This window comes from Brachycentrus maculatus, unplaced genomic scaffold (assembly GCF_059751285.1).
Source record: "Brachycentrus maculatus isolate JH-2025_06_01 unplaced genomic scaffold, ASM5975128v1 h1tg000454l, whole genome shotgun sequence".
Lineage (NCBI taxonomy): Eukaryota > Metazoa > Arthropoda > Insecta > Trichoptera > Brachycentridae > Brachycentrus > Brachycentrus maculatus.
This window is the reverse complement of record NW_028281201.1, coordinates 912,578-932,755: the sequence shown is the minus strand read 5'-3', so window position 1 is coordinate 932,755 and position 20,178 is coordinate 912,578. Positions and strand designations below refer to the sequence as shown.

Sequence of the window (20,178 nt, the reverse complement as noted above, 5' to 3'; positions counted from 1 at the left end):
AAACGTAACGACTCTCTAAGCCCAAACTCTAATTTTACTAAACCTTAAGCAACCTTATAATGAGTTTATCAGATAGAACCATCGAATAAATTCAAAGGCCATAATCTCTACTTCCCTTAAGCTAGGCCACACGTAATCATACTCGCGTTAGTTATATATGTGACTCCCAGGTAACTTTGTTTTTCTATTTTCATGACGATTCGGCTCTTCTAACCTGAAAATTTTTCAATTCTTGATTTAGATAGTTGAACGGAAAAAATATGATTTGCAGTATATAGTAGAATCTAATAGTTTGCATACTCAGTGCAAGGCGTTTTACTTTTTTGTGCATATGTGCATTGAATGTTTTGTGTCACTATTCTTTTACATAGAATCCATTGTGATTGTTTTGCAACTCAGTGATTGTATATTTATATAGACTTAACAGGCGGGAAAGTAAAAAACGTCTTCTGTTTCTCAAAAAGCTCACGCCATCATTATGTGTTTATCTCTCAAGCCAAAAAAATGCGACTGGATTTTAGTGTACAAATGGGTTAATAATTATGTCTTGGGTAGGTAGGTATTGTATAAGTTTAAATTTAGGAATATGGCAGCATCCTTATGTCATTGAAACCATTGAAATTAGAAACTAATCTTTGCTAAAAACTGTCTAAAAAAAGTCTTTTTATCTGTGGACATGGTCGGGGTTTTCTAGAAAATCATGGCTCCCAGGAATATTATCGGTGTTTTCGGTAATTCTGCCCTCGGTTTTCTTAAATCAAAGAATTTACCAAAGCTTCCTGGACAGCTATTACACACTTGCCATGGGTGTGAAAATACACTAAAAGTATCGGGCTTAGCCGTCGTCGCTTGCAATAACAATAGAACGTTTAGACGTAAGTGAAGTTTACATGCTTAATACGATATTACATCATATTGCCTCATTCACGCCTCGAACACGTAATATTAGCCGGTTTAATTGGGTAAAATGGTCTTATTGATAAGGCGTTCATTCTTATGTTTTTGTCAAACTATGTTTTATACTGCTAGAGCTAAATTTTTCTAACCTCAATCTTGTGATCTAATGTGTTATACTTGGTTGGCAGATGCTTTACAACCTCGGCGGAGTTTTCACACATCGCGTGTTCTGGAAAAACCTGCCAGGGATTATTATCAGATATTGGGTGTGTCCAAAAATGCATCCAGTAAAGACATAAAGAAGGCATACTACCAACTGGCTAAGAAATATCACCCTGATACCAATAAATCGGACACGAATTCTGCAAAGAAATTCCAAGAAGTCTCTGAAGCTTACGAAGTGAGTGTTACCATTAATTATTTTAGTGGAAATTATAGAAATAATAACCTATAAATATCCAAGACTGATAACATTCATATAGGGTCAGTATTATCTGTCAGATCGTGAACCACAATAGTCTCTTCTCTGACCCTATCCGCACCTATATGGTGCATAGGGCGCCGAGTTGGATCGTTGTCAATTTGGAAATAAAATGTATTAAATGTAAAATGTTATTTTGTGATTAGGGCGTTGGTGTGGCGACATTTATTATCTTATGCAAAAAAAATATCTGCGTGACAACACCTACATACATTGTTTCACAGATAAGTTTGAGGTTGTTGGTTAATATGTGTGGTGTGATGTATGAATGTCTAGCTCTCTTAGACTCATCAGAAGATTGCTTATAAATGTACCTACTTGATCACAGATCTCAGATTATTGATTTATAAAGTTGTAAAATAAAATATAAATGAGGGTTTTAAAACTATTTTTTATAAATAATAAAAATCACTGAATTTAGTTGACAATAATTCCATCACGCAAAAGTCATGGTCGCCGGCGGCAAGTTCCTCCAGTGATGATTGTGCAGGAAGAGAAAGATTGCATGTACACACGGGTTTTTATAGACTACTGCATTTCGTACGCAGGGCTAACAACCTGGTAGGTTTACCAGTGCGGGCAACCCGGAGGGTTTGCTTGTTTGTTTAGGTACCTACTTGTGACTGAGTAACCGCAGGTTTGCAATAATTTCATCACACGTAGATCGTAGTGTCTCGAGTGATGATCGTGCAGGAAGAGAAAGATTGCATATGCACGCGAGTTTTTATGGACTCTCCCGCATTCTGTATGCAAGGCTAACAACCTGATAGGATTACCAGTGCAGGCAACCTGGCGGGTTTGCTTGTTTGTTTAGGTACCTACTAGTGACTGAGTAACCGCAGGTTTATAGTATAATCTGTCTTAGCAATAATCCCGCCAATGTAGTTATTTCTTTTCTGTACATGAAGTTTAAATAAATAAAAAAATAAAAAAATGTGCTTTTAGGTTTTATCGGATGACACGAAGCGCAAGGAGTATGACACATACGGGGCGACCTCTGAGCAGATGGGCATGGGAGGCGGCGGCGGGCCCCGGGCGCGGGGCGACCAGGACTTCACGCACGCCTGGAACTTCAAGAGCACCGTGGATCCCGAGGAGCTCTTCCGGAAGATATTCGGAGAGGCGGGCTTCGGAAACCGGAGGCACAATTTTGAAGATTTTGCAGAATCCAGTTTTGGTTATGGCGCTTCACAAGAGGTGACTGTTCATAATACGTCAAAACACTTGTCACACACGACGGGCGCTATGGCGTAGTTGGGTAGACGCTCGACTGCGGAACAGGCGTAGATTCGTTTCCTGCCAATTGCAAAATAAATTCAAGAAAGATATTTTCATTTTTGACATCGCAACTTAGATGAAGAAAAATATGGAATATGGATAGATTTCACCACGAAGTGACTGCCGAATCAATTAATGAAAAATAATATACACGGGTTTTTACAGGGGTTATGTCCTGTCATAGACTGGTTTCTGCCTGGCTGACAGGTGGTAAGCCCTCTAAATACCCAGTCTTTCCAAATTCTTTTAAATCTTTGTTAACACATTGTCATCGGGACACGGCATTTGCCTTTTTTTGCGGACTGTCGGTCAACTGCTGGACACGGCAAATGCCGTTTTTGTCGACTGTCGGTTTTCGGCGGGAAACGGCAATATACGGGTTTGTTATCAGCGTGAAATAAAACTACTTGAAGGGTAATTTGTTACCTGGGTGCTAGGCGATAGTCTGTCCACGTTATTTGAGATGTCTTATTTGAGTTTTATGTCTGAATTGGCTAGTGTGCCGATGTAAAGGTATCGCCAGAAATCTAGAGTTTTTATGCGATTACAATCTCCAGTTTAGTTTTGAGTCATTTCACGTATTGGACTATTTTTCATACCGCTCGCACTGTTTTGTTAACTGTTTGGTATTTTATTATTTGAATATATTAGCATTGTATAGGGAATGATACCTCGGAGGGGAAGACTATTTTTTAGAGTTTACAATGCTTCTAAAATTGTGAAATACGGAATACTTATTTAAAAATTATGATGTAATCAAAGCAATTATAATTTATTTTTGATGATCAAATATCATATATGATTTCTTTGAAAATTTCAATCGAAAATATTATTTGGTTTAGAAATTGTGTCAATTTTAAGAAAGCGATTTTGCGTTAATTGCAAAAAACATCCGCTATAGGCTAGAGTCTATTGTTCGAAGCGCCCGACTACAGTGTGTTAAGATGTCAAAAATGTAAGATAATTCCTAAGCGGAGAAGCCCATATATGTGAACAAGTATTTGGACACACTCAAAATGTTGTCATAGTTTTTTCAATTGGTCTGGGATATATTTTTCACATTTACCTTCCCTATCCTTAGTGTCGGGTTGAATTATATTTTTATTATAATTACTAGTTTCAGAAGCTATGCTTCCACGTTCAGGTCTAAATATGAACTGAAGCATATATAAATTATCTGTTCTATAAATAAGGAGGGGGGTAAAAAACAAGTGTTTTTCTTTAATAATTTCATCATGCCTTACCGCAAAGTGAATGCCGAAATAATAAATAAAATACCATATCGACGTGCCCTACGTAAAGTGCTCTAACTACATTTTTGTCAATTTTGAGACATTTGATGTATGTTATCAACTAACCGTTATCTACAAATATAAAGGAACAAAATAAATATGTAAAATATATTACTTCTAGTTTTCAGGCGTATGAGACACTATCTACATCGAATTTTCGAAATGAACTGAACTCCTAAAACGCTAACTACTTATTTTTGACAAAGCATAAAGTTTTAAAATGATTTAATGCATTATTATCGTGTTTTTGATTAAATAATTTAGAATTTCAGATAAAACTGTTAATCAATAAAAAAGAATACGTTGAAAAAATCTTCCAAGCTCTTTCCTGTAAAGTAACAGATTTTCAGATGGAGTACTTTACGTAGGGGCCGTCAATATAATTCATGAATTATTTATTTGCAGATAATAATGAAACTAAAATTCACCGAGGCGGCTCGAGGGGTCAATAAAGAGGTGAACGTCAATGTAGTGGACACTTGCGTCAAGTGTCACGGGACAAGAGCTGAGGTAGGGACCAAGCCCATCCCGTGCCATCAGTGCAACGGGACCGGCATGGAGACGATCACTACAGGTGATAACTTTTGTTTCTTCTTCCTCCTCATCTCTTCTGCTCTCCTGGTATCACCATATTTTCAGGCTACATGTATTTTTTTCTCATTTCCATGGATAATTTATTGTAGAAACATTTACACATTTATTTAATATAGTTACATTTTTTAAATACAATTTCTATACATTTCTACTTAATACAGGCTTGGAGAGGGACTTTTTTTATTCTCAATGTTATTAATATTTCTTCTTCTTCTCCGTCTTATTCCTCATTGCTGAGGGTTGTGACCTTTGCAGAAGCAATGACTCTTCTCCAGTTATCCCTTGACTGCGCTGCACGTAGCGCTCCAACCACTGAGGTGCCTGCTGCTGCCTTAATTTGATCGGTCCATCGTGCGGGGGATCTTCCTCTCCCTCTCTTTCCCTCCAGGCTACCGATCACAACTAGTCGTTCCAGGCTATCCTCGTTGCCACGCGCAATGTGTCCAAAGAACTGGAGAATCCGTCGGGTACAGATATTGGCCAGAGTCAAGCCATCCAGATGTAGTTCCCGGCGAATGGACTCATTGTCATTGAATTGATATTTAAAGTATTTATATTGTGGTTAGTCATTTTTACTTTCAGATTTTTTTACAAAAACATTTTTTTACAGTAACATAACCGCTAACCGAAATTTTTATGTCTACTGGTTTCGAGACGTACCTATTTCTACCACAGCATGCAAACAATACTACCCGTCACTACCATAGCACTATTCACCCACTTAAAACTACACAAAATGTTTATCACATGCGATTTTGGTCGGCCCGAAGACCAACGGTTTGCAAAACAAACAGGCACTAGGGATGTTAGTTTTTTTTTTTTTTAAATTACCTAACGTCTAAGTGACTCTGAAATCTAGCTACGGCTTATGCAACACCGTTTATCATGTCCCTACTCAGGCTTCAACTTTATAAGTTTCATAGCCTATGCCTACTTGTGAGTGGATTTACTCTTTATGTTTAAAGTTACTATAATTTCATGTAATTCATGAGTGAAAATTCTAGGCAAAAACATCTCATAGGTTGAAAGGAGTGGGCGGGGCATTACTAGTCACAAGTAACCACACACTCGATTATAATATATAACCTTGACAGGATCTTCATATTATGCTTCTATGATAATCCAAAGTGGAAGACCTGCGTGGGCCATCGAATGCTTTAAAATATTTAGAAATTTTAAACAAATTAATGTCCCATGTGCTAATTGATCTTCCTCTTACATTTTAGGTCCATTTGTAATGCGCTCCACATGCAGAATGTGCCACGGCTCCCGAATGCTGATCAAATACCCTTGTGAAGAATGCGAAGGAAAAGGACAATCGGTGAGTTAAAACCTTAATTACACTTTAACTAACTTATCTTTTTTTATCGAGTTTTATTTAATTTCACACAACTTGTTTAAAAAACTACAGATGTTTTCATCAACTAATGGTTTTGTTATTAAAATGTAACTTTATTTTAAAATCACTATAAATATTTTACTTATAACTTAATTATAATGTCTACCGGTTTCGAAGCTAACCGCTTCTTTATCAAGAATGATTATTACTATTAATCAGTCTTGATAAAGAAGCGGTTAGCTTCGAAACCGGTAGACATTATAATTAAGTTATAACAAAATATTTATAGTGATTTTATAAGAAAGTTACATTTTAATTATAAAATGGAAAATCACAAAGTTAGTGCTTCAAATATAAATTATAATGGTTTTGTAATTGCCTGTCGATGAAAACATCTGTAGTTTTCGAAACAAGTCAAGTAAAATGAAATAAAACAGTATAAGTGGTATTATAGGATTGTTAAATTTTTAATAATCAACATGTCATTCCACATAGTTAATGCCAAATCAATGGATAATATAATGCAACATTTTGAGTGTGTCCAAATACTTGTTCACAAATCTGGATTATCTCCAATTATAGGAGTTATTTTTCATATTTTTTGACATCTCAACATAGATAAAGAAGAATATGGAAGTCTGGGCATTTAGGTTAATTTGATGAAAGAGTTTCTGCCCAGTAAAAAGCTTCTTTCATCTCACCAATAGATGTCTCTAGTGAAATTCTAGTGATTCAAGCACAATGTTTCGAAATTGGATCATATATATTTAGAACTTCTAAGAATTTGAGAAGTGTGGTTGTCAATCGTAAGAGTCGGTACCGGCATCAGGCAGGGTGACAGTCTGAGTCCATTCCTCTTCAATCTCATCATGGATGGGATTGTGGAGGATATTAAAGGACTACATAAAGGATACAGACTGGGAGAGAAAACCATCCATGTTGTCTGCTATGCGGATGATGCCGTTGTATTCGCTGAGACTGAAGGGGACCTGCAACTACTCTTGAACACATTCCACCTTGCTAGTCAAAAATTCAATATGGCTATATCCGCTACAAAAAACTATGGCTATATGGCTAAATCCGGTCAAAGACCAAGAGCATAGTGTTCTCTCGCACCCAGTGGGATGTAGCGTGACTGTGGATGGCGTCCCGGTAGAGCAGGTGGAAAAGTTTAAATACCTGGGTGTGGACCTGTGTGCTCAAACGGATCTGCGATGCGAAGTGATGGGGCAAGTGAACAAAGCTGCAGCCATCTCAGGATGCCTGAAAAATGCTATATAGAAAAACCCTGAGATGAAGATCGGCAGCAAGATCAAGATATACAAAACTTGTGTCCGACCCATCATGACGTGTGGAATCGAAAGTAGAGCAGACACCGCTGCCACAAAAAAACGCGCTTAGAGTGTCAGAAATGAAGACTCTGAGAAGCATAACAGGCAAGAGTCTTCGAGATAGAATCAGAAATGCCAAGATCAGGGAAATATGCGAGATCGAAGATGTCGTTAGGTGGGGAAGGCAACGAAGAAGACAATGGTATCCGCATGTGAGGAGAATGGAACCATCCAGACTCCCCCACATCGCACTGTACGGCCAACCCCATGGTAGACGACTCAGACCACCAAAGAGATGGGCCGGGCAGACCACCAAAGAGATGGGCCGATAGCTGGGAATCGACGTCGCAGGAGGCTAATCCCTCTTAAAAACAGGCCGCAAGGCCTATAATAAGAAGAAGAAGGAGAAGAAGGTTGTCAATCATGAGTAGAATTAGAAATAATATAAATAATATAATGTATTAAATATTAATAATATTTTTGTTTAAATAGGTTCAGAAGAAGCGTTTGACTGTACCAGTTCCGGCGGGAGTAGAAGACGGACAGACAGTAAGAATGGCAGTCGGTTCCAAAGAAATCTTTATTACTTTCCAAGTGGAGAAGTCCAATTACTTCAGAAGGGATGGTCCGGATGTTCACACGGATTGTACCGTAAGTCAATCCACTCATATTCTTCCCTTTTTCTTATTTCATACTTATGAGTGTAACCCAAGGGTTCCCAATCTTTTTCGGCCCGCGGCGCACTTACAAGCTTAGTATTTTGTCACGGCGCCCTACATTAATAAGCTATTTGGAATAGATATAGTGATTTTATATATTGGGTCTTTCAATAAAGTCTTTCAAACTTTCATAGTTAATACCACCATATTGCTGATGCTACATCTCTGACGCACACTTTGTTTTATTAAAATTTAAAGATAGAAAGCACTTAATGAAGGATCCTATATATTATAGTCGAAAGAAATAGGTACCTGCAATAATAGTACATAATTAGGTAGATAGGCACAAAAATTAAAGCATCCATAATATGAAATTGAGTTTTACATATTATATTTATAATACAACAAAAAAGAAAATATTTGTGGTTTCGGATAATGATAGAGGACCGACTTACGGCGCCCCTCTTTACTTTCTACGGCATGCCAGGGCGCCGCAGCGCACACTTTGGGAACCCCTGGTGTAACCATTTGTTAATTATTTACCTTGAGATAGTATTTTACGAAAATGGCGCTATATAAATTATCTAATTTTGTTAGTATTATTATTATTAACCTTTAGAAGTTCATACGCAGCGTGCAATAAGGGTAGAGCCCTGCCCAAGCATTTTTGTGAAATATTCACGCAACTTGCTACCTATCCCTAGCTGTTATAGCTCTAAATTTTTAATTTTTTTTTAAATTAAAAGATAAATATTTGTGTTTTTATTATTTACACAAATATTTCAATTTCATACTATTTCTGTGAGCCTAAGCGGCTCATTAAAAATAGGTATCAAATTGTGGTAGAGAAACTCTGACTCAAGAGTCCGCGACACTAACCACGGGACCAAAACCCGACTATTAGTTGTCCTATTTAGGTAAAATAAAAGGCATTATCAAAATATTTTTTTTTTATATTATACCGTAATATAGCAGGACTAATAAAACAGCTTTGTTTTATTACGGTCTGTCTAATAAAACACAACGCATCTCCTAAAAGACAACATTGTAATGTTGTTAATATAAAAATTGTTTATATTATACCGTAATATAGCAGGACTAATAAAACAGCTTTGTTTTATTACGGTCTGTCTAATAAAACACAACGCATCTCCCAAGAGACAACATTGTAATGTTGTTAATATAAAAATTGTTTATATTATACCGTAATATAGCAGGACTAATAAAACAGCTTTGTTTTATTACGGTCTGTCTAATAAAACACAACGCATCTCCTAAAAGACAACATTGTAATGTTGTTAATATAAAAATTGTTTATATTATACCGTAATATAGCAGGACTAATAAAACAGCTTTGTTTTATTACGGTCTGTCTAATAAAACACAACGCATCTCCCAAGAGACAACATTGTAATGTTGTTAATATAAAAATTGTTTATATTATACCGTAATATAGCAGGACTAATAAAACAGCTCTGTTTTATTACGGTCTGTCTAATAAAACACAACGCATCTCCTAAAAGACAACATTGTAATGTTGTTAATATAAAAATTGTTTATATTATACCGTAATATAGCAGGACTAATAAAACAGCTTTGTTTTATTACGGTCTGTCTAATAAAACACAACGCATCTCCCAAGAGACAACATTGTAATGTTGTTAATATAAAAATTGTTTATATTATACCGTAATATAGCAGGACTAATAAAACAGCTTTGTTTTATTACGGTCTGTCTAATAAAACACAACGCATCTCCTAAAAGACAACATTGTAATGTTGTTAATATAAAAATTGTTTATATTATACCGTAATATAGCAGGACTAATAAAACAGCTTTGTTTTATTACGGTCTGTCTAATAAAACACAACGCATCTCCCAAGAGACAACATTGTAATGTTGTTAATATAAAAATTGTTTATATTATACCGTAATATAGCAGGACTAATAAAACAGCTTTGTTTTATTACGGTCTGTCTAATAAAACACAACGCATCTCCCAAGAGACAACATTGTAATGTTGTTAATATAAAAATTGTTTATATTATACCGTAATATAGCAGGACTAATAAAACAGCTTTGTTTTATTACGGTCTGTCTAATAAAACACAACGCATCTCCCAAGAGACAACATTGTAATGTTGTTAATATAAAAATTGTTTATATTATACCGTAATATAGCAGGACTAATAAAACAGCTTTGTTTTATTACGGTCTGTCTAATAAAACACAACGCATCTCCCAAGAGACAACATTGTAATGTTGTTAATATAAAAATTGTTTATATTATACCGTAATATAGCAGGACTAATAAAACAGCTTTGTTTTATTACGGTCTGTCTAATAAAACACAACGCATCTCCCAAGAGACAACATTGTAATGTTGTTAATATAAACACTAATATTACGTATGACGACTAAAATATATTTTTTTATTCAATAAATTTACTGTTCATGTAAGCCAGCAGATTTTTTGTTGTCTTCCCATGCGCCGTCTATCCATATTAGCACTGATTTACTAGGAATTTTATCGTAGCTGCAGGAATATGGCAAGCAAACACAGTAGGAGATAAACCATAGTCGGCGTCCTAGAAAAGAACGCAATCTATGAGTTATCTCGTAGTTGGCAGTCAACGTGTTAATTTGTCTTTGTTTGTAGATTTCCGTGGCTCAAGCCATGCTCGGTGGCGCTGTCAGAATACAAGGGCTCTACGAAGACCACACTATTCAAGTAAGAACTATCCAAATACATATTAACAATTTTCAAAGTGACTGTCAAATAAATTAAATTAAATAAAAAATAAATTATATAATATATTGTTATCCTCCTTGAAATCTGTACTTTCTCAGCATTTCTTCTCCATGTTATAATGGATAAATTTAAATGTTGTGTTTCACTCTCTCTTACTGCTCGCCGATAGTGTTTGAAGGAGACGTGTATTTACTAGTGCTTACTACTTGTTATTTTATTTTTTTAATTATGAGTTTATTTTGTTAGACTATTTGTTACAAGACTTTTTGTTTCCCTATTAGTGTATTTTTTATTTTTGTATTAGATACTGTATGTATGTATTATATGTATTATCTTAAAGGCTTCAGCCGTTCAATAAATAAATAAATTAGTGAGAAAAAAATTAAATTACTTTCCGTTTTAGGTACAACCAGGAACGTCGTCCCACGCCTTGATACGCCTCTCCGGCAAGGGGATGAAGAAGGTATCCACGAGCGGCACGGGAGACCACTACGTGCACATTAAAATCGGAATACCCAAATCTCTATCCCAAAAGCAGAAGGCCATTCTCCAGGCGTACGCGGAAATGGAAGAGGACACCCCCGGAACAATCTTCGGGGTGACCTTTAACAAAGACGGTAAGGAAAAAGAAGGGTCAGAAAAAAAATCGGAGAAGATTGCGTACGAGAACATGGAACAAGACCCGATGGCAGAACGTGAACCCAATCTCTTGGAACGTCTGCACAAGGGTCTCGGGGACAATCAGTTTTATTACTTTGGGTTCATGGGTATTTTTATTATAGCTGGAATTTATCTCCACAATCAACAGTTTGAGTATAGTAAAGCTGAATATGAGAGACAGAAGGCTCTAAGGGGCAGTGACAAACTTTACGAAGCGTAAGCTTTGAATTTTTTTAATTAAAACTCTGTTCTAGCCTCTGTGTATGACTAGTAATCCACCTGTTGTGTTAAAAAATTAAGTTTTATAGCCAATAGCGGCTACAGATTTCATTTTCTACTGATTTTAGCTTTTTTGACAGATTTTAGAAAGTGAATTGTCGATCGGCATAGCGAGTTTTGCAAGAGTATTGATTTTTCTATTCCGTTTTATTCCTAACTTAACGAGTTTTAGGAGATTATGTTAAATATGGACGTTAATATTTTTAATTTTCTACCGATTGGAGCCGCTGGCTAAAAAACTTAATTTTTTAATATAACGTGGTTTGCAAGTACACTACACATTTCTTGTTTTTTTTTTTATATCAAAAACATTGTTAAATTTGTGGTATGGTAATATAACACTTTCCTTATCATTCATGATTCGCTTTGTGTAATTGTACCATTTAAAGAGTGTACTGTTTAATGCCACTTTTAAGTGGTATTACACAGAGTGAATAATGAATGATGAGGAATGTGTTATTTTGTTGAATTAGCAAGTTAAATAACTAGATGACAGATTTTAGATGTAGGTATTTTATTTCATCATTATATTTGTGCAGTCCTAATTTGATTTTATAGACGAATGTGCGGCAAAATGATATATAATGGATGTTCGAATGGTGATATAAGGAAATAAGGCAAGGCTGAGATGAGCATCATCGATAAAATTGAGAAAGGTGCGTTGAGATGGTTTGGGCATGTGAATCAGTGAAGAGAAATAGAAACAGTCAAACAAATTTATGAGGTAAAATTAGTTGGGAATAGAAGCAAAGGAAGATTGAAGGAAAACGTGGCATGATCAAGTATTTTGAATATGTACTTAAAAGTCGTCGGAATAATCGTCAGGTTTGTATGTGTGTATTGGGATCATATTATTGCAATTGCAAGTTTAAAGTGATTTGAATAGAAAAGTGACTTCTTGGGTGATGCATAAGTCGTTATTTCACGTACATCCTCAATTTTACGATTTTGCACATTGAACCTATTGGTTTCTCTGGGGCAAGTCCTGTATAAAGTAGTATATCAATATTAATCTAAATAATATTAGTCGATGTTTGTTGTAGTTTCACAAACTATTGTTAAAATGTGCATTTATATATTTTGTAAATAGTGTTGATTATTTTATAATATATATTAATTTTAAAACAAATGGTAATGTTTTATTTACATTCTCCTCAGTCCAATATGATTTTTAACAATATTTTGTGAAACCCGCCATGTGTACATATCGCTCATTCGGTGCAACAATGGCGTAATTACACTTTTAGAAATATTATAGGAGATGCCATTCAGACGTTGTAGCAACAGAAATGGCGCCATTTTACTCAATTCTACAATGACACTCGCGTCATCTCGCAGCTTTTCACCACAAAATCAATTCTGTCTTTGTTTCTCCTGATGTAAATAGTCTTCGCACATTTTGATATATTTAACTTGATTTAAAAAAAAACGTGTAATCACATCATTGTTGCACCAAATGAGTGATATGATCTAATGAACATGTTATATTCATACATAATTTTTTTTTAAATCTATATTTAAAGAGCAATACAAAACAGAGTTTCTTTTGTCCGCCTCCGTAGTGTAGTGGTCAATGTGTTTGGCTACCGTACTGAAGATTATGAGTTAGATTAATATTTCCCTGGACTGTTGCCTGAAGGGTCATCATCACTAATCATATTTCGTCATGTAATTGACGATTAATATAATACATTGTTGATGCAATGCAGTGCCCCATGCACCATTTGGAATGGATAAGGGTTAAAAGGAGAACAATTTTTCATTTACATTTCTAAGAACTTTGGAATTTAAAATGATTAAAATGATTTTAAAGGGAGTATTTTATGAAATTAGTATGGCGGAAATATAATAGAATTTTAGAGTTACAGTTTTTATTTGAATGTAGATAACTTAACAGCATTAAAGTCACAATAAATTAATTTTTATTTCTGCTTTTTGTAGGTTCAAAGAGTGATAAGTCATAAGAAGAAGTATGTTTATGTTAAAATTGTGTACATACATATAGATTATCTATAATATATAAGTGTTAAAAAAATCATTATTTTCAACATAACTAGAGCTACGAAGAATGTTTAATTCAGAACAAAGAAATGAAAGATGAATAATTCACAGTCACAAATTAAACCACATATAAGGTATATGTATATTGTATTATATTTATGTACACACACACACACACACATATACATGTATATATATATATATATATATATATATATATATATATATATATATATATATATATATATATATATATATATGTATATATATATATATATATATGTATATATATATATATATATATATATATATATATATATATATTTTTTGTTTTTGTTTTAATTATAATTATGTATTTATTCTCAAAATTCATTAAAATTTTCTCATTATAATCATTACTACACATTTTTGTTGATATAGATGTATTAATATTACATGTCATCTATTGTTTTTTATACGAAAGAAGATGTATGTCTGAGCATTCCAGGGCTGATTTGATACCTGGCATTTGGCTGGCTCTAGTGATATTTTTATACACTTGTGTAACATTCAACTTTCTGCCTATTATTAAACATCCATATTCCATTAATTTTTTAAAGAGTGTTACGAACTGTTGCAGGGTTCTTTTAATAGGTTAGTTGTAATTTTGATAGATGTGGAAAAACAATAAGACACTTTATATTAGTTGAGACACCTATAATTTTTATTTATATGTATATCATTGGTAGGTTGAATAATGCAGTGTATGAAAATATTAATTATCTATGCCCTTACTGCTTTATTATATTTATTTATTTCTTCTGTATATTACTTCAAGAAACACCCCTTTTAAGTATATTTTCCTTTTTTAAATAGGGTATTTTTTATTTCTCTTACTAGGAAAAAAAATAATACAAGAAAACTACTATTTACATTGAAATACATAAGAACTAAGAAATAAACTAAGATCAGAAATAATAACAGTTTAGAGGAAATAATGACATCAAAATAATTTTAATTTGTTACACTCAAAATATATTTAATAGTTCATATCTAATTGTATGTATCAAATCCAAAAAAAATATCACAGCTTAAAATCACAAATCACAGCTTATAAAAGTTAAATTTTGGTAAGGAAATTCATCGCTGCAGGAAATCATCACCGTCAAGTCGAAACAAGACTGTCCTAACACCACTCGAGTTGGTCTATACATCAATGTATTTTAATGCATTTTGGCCAAAATACAATTTGGCGGGGTCGTCAATGCAGTACAAACTCCATCCGCTACACTAGGAACTGGTTATTAATAATAATTTCGGATAATTAATAATATAATATATTTGATAATATAGCGCCATTTTCCTTAAATACTACCTCAAGGGCAGATACACAGATGTAAATAATGATATGAAGATGATAATGATAGAAAAAAAAAGTAATTTAAAAAAAACGTCGTTAATCGGCTGAGTCTAGGGAAGGGGAAAGTGGAGTAGCCATATTACTGCACCTTCTCCTTGGCCCTCGTGAGTTAGAGACTGACCAAGATGTTGGGCAGGATGCCTCCCTGGGCGATGGTTAATAGAGAAACATGCAGAAAAGTATAATAATTTGCAATTATTGCAAAAGGAATTGTCATTTAGAGATTAATTGTATCTAAATGACCATTTCTAAATAAATGCCGGGTTTTAGTCCCGTGGTTAGTGTCGCAGACTCTTCTGGGTCAGAGTTTCTGGGTTCGAACCCAATCTACCACAATTTGATACCCATTTTCAATAATGATCCGCTTAGATTCGCAGAAATAGTATGAAATTGAAGTATTTTTGTAAACAATAAAAACACAAATATCTCTCTTTAAAAAAAAAAAGCAAAAAGTTCTTCATTTCTTTCACTAATGTTCTTTTCCATCTTCAGGTTCTAAACCTGGGGCGTCTGAAGGTGGAGGCAGTGCCAAATCCGACTCCCAACCTCGGAGCCAGTGGAACACAGAAACCGGTGAAAGAAATGAGGGATTGCTTGATAAAATTAAACGAAAGATATTCGGCTAATCAGTAATCCTCGTATTTCAATTAGTTGAGAGCCTTTACAAGTTCTGTATATAATTAGGTGGGTAAAAGGGGTAATTAAGATTACCGTTAATCAGTTTTGTGATGCTTACATCAATTGAGATGTCAATCAATCAATTTGGATAGTTTATATATATAGCCATTTTCGTAAAATACTACCTCAAGGGCGCTTCATGTCATCAGATATACAGCTTTAGCATATTGTCAGAATTGACCAAGAAAAAAACTTTCTCAATGAGTTGCGATGCCTAAATATTTTCAATTTTACTGAGTCCCGGCTATAGAATTTAAAACATGTTTAAAATCTTACTTTAATTTAATTTTAATGCTGATATTTTTTGGTGGAACTGTATTTTATATAATTAAACAACAACTATAGTCTTTTTAATTTTTATTATGTTTGACCAGTGACCAGGTTTCGTCATACGGACATCAATATCAGATTGATAATGATGTTGGTAACGTCACTGATCAAATAAAATAAAAGAAAAACACTAAATACTTACTTTTATTGATTTGGCATTTACGTTGTGGAATTATGGGATAATTTTAATATAAAAATAAAACAATTCTGTAAGAGCACTTTTTTAAGTTTATTAATGTACATGTGACTAGTTTCGAAAATTACAGATGTTCTCATTAAAAGGTTGAAATTGAATACAAACGGTATTACAGTTTGTAAGATTTCAATAACATCTGCAGTTCACAAAACTAATCGCATTTTCATTCATAAACTAAAAAAAGTGATATTATACTTGTGATTTATTTTTATATTTAAGTATTATCACACAACTTGAGAAAAAGATTCACAAAACACAGATATTATATCCAAAATAAATGGATTCATTGGTCTATTTTTGCAGTACCGCCAGAATCCCTTAGAATCTGCATGTTGTAGCAGAAATACAAAAACACCGCTCACTCCTTTCAACGTCATATGTATATTAAAAAAATTAATTTTTCAGGAGATAATTTTTAAAGTTTAAAAATATAATAAAATCTATAAAAAAAATTATATCAAGCCACTTATTGAACTTTTTTCTGTGCAACAGATCTTTTTAGGTAAAACCGGAATGTTTTTTCTCCATTTGAAAAATATTTAGTATATTTAAAAAAATAATTAAACAATACCTTTTCTTCCAAATGCAAAACAACACTTTCTGCCCTGTAGTGGGTAAATATTAAGTTGAAAATATGGCACTTTTGCTGGGATATGGTATATTTTCTGGGCATTCCGAAAACATGCACAACTGAAAATTGACAATTTTTATTATATGACGTTGAAAGGAGTAAGCGATATATCACGTTACAAATTTATTGCAAATGAAATGTAATATATTTTTAAATCATTGATAGCATTTTGATTAATTTTTCAGGTGGAAAGATATCTATAGGAGAACCTATCGATTTAGTAGATGCAATTAGAGAGGTCTTGAAGGACAAAGTTTCATTACCAACATCAGACAAGGATGCCGAGGATCTGAACGAGGCTAGAGCGGAAAAGATTACAGAAGTGAACGAAAACAATCAGCCGGAGAGTGTTGAAGAAACTGTGATTAGGAAAAAAACCAAAAGGGGGAAAGTTTGAATACTTTCTGATTAGTTAAAAATTTAATGTAAACTATTCTTGATGAATAAACGATGAATTCTGTTCGGTCGCCAGCAAGATCAAAACTATTTTTCATAAAATTATCAATTCCATTTAACTAACACGTTGACTGCCATGGCAATTTTCAGAATTCCTGTCTAAAAAGCCAAAATTGTCTTTAAAAACATTATTTTACTTCTTGATTTAGAATTTTTTTTTTATAATTATATTTTCTGTTTATTTATCAATAAATTTTCTGTTCATGTAAGCCAGCATTGATTTTTTGTTCTCTTCCCAGAAGCCATCTATCCATATTAGCACTGATATACTATGAATTTTATCGTAGCTGCATGAATATAGCAAGTAAACACAGTACGAGATAACTCATGGTCGGCGTCCTAGCAAAGAACGCAATCTACAAGTTATCTCGTAGTTGGCAGTCAACGTGTTAAGCTGCTGCTGCGGCAAACACTTATTTGGGCTAGAACCCAAGAAAAACAAACCAAGGAATTAATAGTAATTAAAACACTTGATGTGGCAATATTCCTCATAATTAGGAAAACAAATTTACAATCACATTTGTATCAAAATAAACAACAAACTAATAGCTTTTTATACTTTTAGTTTATTTATTCAGCACCAGATTTTGTCGTTACCGACACCATCACACTAGTGAACAAAGATAAAAGTTTTAAAAAAAAGGTATGAAGTTGCTGTTTTATCCTAATATAAAAACACAGTTCTACTGAGAAACATATTGCTCACTCCTTTCAAGAACGTCATAAATCAAAAATTGACAATTTTCAGTTGTGCGTATTTTTGGAATGCCCAGAAAATGTACTATATCCCAGCGAAAGCGGCATATTTTTAACTTAATATTTACCGCCACAGGGCAGAAAGTGTTGTTTTTGTATTTTGAAGAAAACGTAATGTTTAATTATTTTTTTAAATACACTAAATATTTTTCAAATGGAGAAAAAACCTTCAGGTTTTACCTAAAAGATCTGTTGCACAGTAAAAAGTGAAATAAGTGGCTTGATATTTATTTTAAATACATTGTATTATATTTTTAAACTTTAAAAACGTTCTCCTGAAAAATTAAGTATGTATTTTGATTTATGACGTTCTTGAAAGGAGTGCGCGATATGTAAAAAGCATTTTCTTTTTAAAATTGTTTTTGGTTCAAAGTTTATTATTTTATGTAAAGTGTACATATTGATTGTTTATTCTTTAAGCTTTGGTTAGTTAGGGCAGCCACTAAATTGTTCCGAAATTCCAGTCCTAATGTGTCCCTATCAAGTGGAATCATCTGGATTAATAAACATAACTTTCATTTTATTTTTCATTTTCGCATGATGTTGAATAACGTTATTCTTACATATAGCACCAAAACCATTGTCAAATTTTATCTTTTGTTTTATGTATTATTTATTGATATGAAACATTCAACAACTAAAAGATTTGGAATTTAAAAATATGAGAAAATGATAATGCTGGTACATATTATCTTTGATATTTTAAGATTCAAAGTATACATATAGAAATTAAGTAATTAAAAAAAGCAATTATGACATGTTTAAAAATGTGTAAAGGATTTATTTCAAATTTAAATATAGTGCTCTTGTTTGTACATATATGTTCATATTTTATGCACTAGATGCCACTAACATCACATTTATACTTTTATGAAACTGCTTTTGTTATACAAAATAAGTCATATAACTTCACAATTATTTTTTGGTATTTGTAAGAGAGAAAGTGAGAAGATAAAAAAAATATATACATATTTATTATGTTAAAAGATTCACCTAGACGCCTTATCAGCATTGATCCAAATCGAGCTGTTCTGATTTCTTTATATGGAGTTACGTCTCACCTTCCAAGCTAGTAAAAATTCTCACCATCATTTACCCTTGTTTTTAAATAATTTATTTTTGTTTTTTCAGTATGCAAAATTTTAAAGCCACTTGACGACATTAAATACTCCCACAGTAAAATTTCAAAGTAATAATTATCATGTTTTGAATATTGAAAGCATTAACTTTGTGGATCATATTGATATATTATTTCGAGAAATAAAAATACTCTGTGTTCTGATCCACTCACATTTTTATTAACCAACTAGTTTCGGCAACAACCTGTTGCCCTCTTCAGGGTTAAATTTATTACTAATACATAGTAATAAATTAAACCCTGAAGAGGGCAACAGGTTGTTGCCGAAACTAGTTGGTTAATAAAAATGTGAGTGGATCAGAACACAAAGTATTTTTATTTCTCGAAATAATATAATAATTATCAATTATTCATAGTAATAACCAGGGCTTTTTTTCCATGTATGTAACGCGGTGGAACGGCGTTCCGACACCTTTTTTCACAGATTTTTTTAAAATTTTTTAAAATCAATTAGACAAAACAATGTTCGCAGTTACGTAATTACGATCTTTATTTATATAATCTGTCAAAATGATAAAAGTTGGTATTATAATGAATATTTAAATCATATTTGAATGTAGACCTTTTTTGTTTAAAATAAAAGACCTGGTAATAACTAAAATAAAACATTTTTTGTCGATACAGTGTCATTGCAGCAAATGAGTGATGTATTTCATTTGCAGATAGCAAAAGAACCGGTATTCTCATTAAATTCAAAACTAACTTGTATTCGAATTTTAACCATATTTTAGACAAACATAGATTCATATTTTGAATAACCGTCAGTATCTGGTAGGTTTAATATGTAATATTCATTCCAAAGCTCACAAATATTGCCCGCACGTTGTAGATGAATAAGTAATGTTATATTGGCAGTTGTTTTATTCATAGGTAACCCAAATGATTTGTTGGTTGAAAATATTTGTATAATGTGTAGTTGATTTGTTTTTATAATACAAAGGTGCGAATACTGATCATATTTTGTTTTTTTTATTCATTCTCCATTTTTTTTTGCAGCCATGAAGTTTGCGGTAATTGAAACGTCACCAAA

General features: G+C 33.1%; 1 protein-coding gene across 3 annotated transcripts; it reads left to right on the top strand.

Annotated features, from left to right (window-relative positions):
* The first annotated feature begins 660 nt into the window (after window positions 1-660).
* LOC148302408 (dnaJ homolog l(2)tid, mitochondrial-like) lies at window positions 661-18,971 on the top strand. 3 transcript variants are annotated; one of them, XR_015838644.1, is made up of 10 exons: window positions 661-875; window positions 1,086-1,297; window positions 2,324-2,575; window positions 4,354-4,522; window positions 5,769-5,863; window positions 7,705-7,863; window positions 10,532-10,603; window positions 11,028-11,241; window positions 15,456-15,647; window positions 16,984-17,468. XR_015838644.1 is itself a non-coding variant. In XM_088271642.1 (10 exons), exons 1-10 carry the CDS (start codon window positions 701-703, stop codon window positions 17,193-17,195), a joined length of 1,641 nt encoding a protein of 546 aa, XP_088127768.1. In that variant the 5' UTR covers window positions 661-700; the 3' UTR covers window positions 17,196-18,971. The 3 variants fall into 3 exon arrangements, 2 of the variants coding, with proteins under 2 accessions (XP_088127768.1, XP_088127769.1); XM_088271642.1 differs by having other exon boundaries at window positions 15,456-15,536; window positions 16,984-18,971; XM_088271643.1 differs by lacking the exon at window positions 15,456-15,647 and having other exon boundaries at window positions 16,984-18,165.
* The last annotated feature ends 1,207 nt before the right edge of the window (window positions 18,972-20,178 follow it).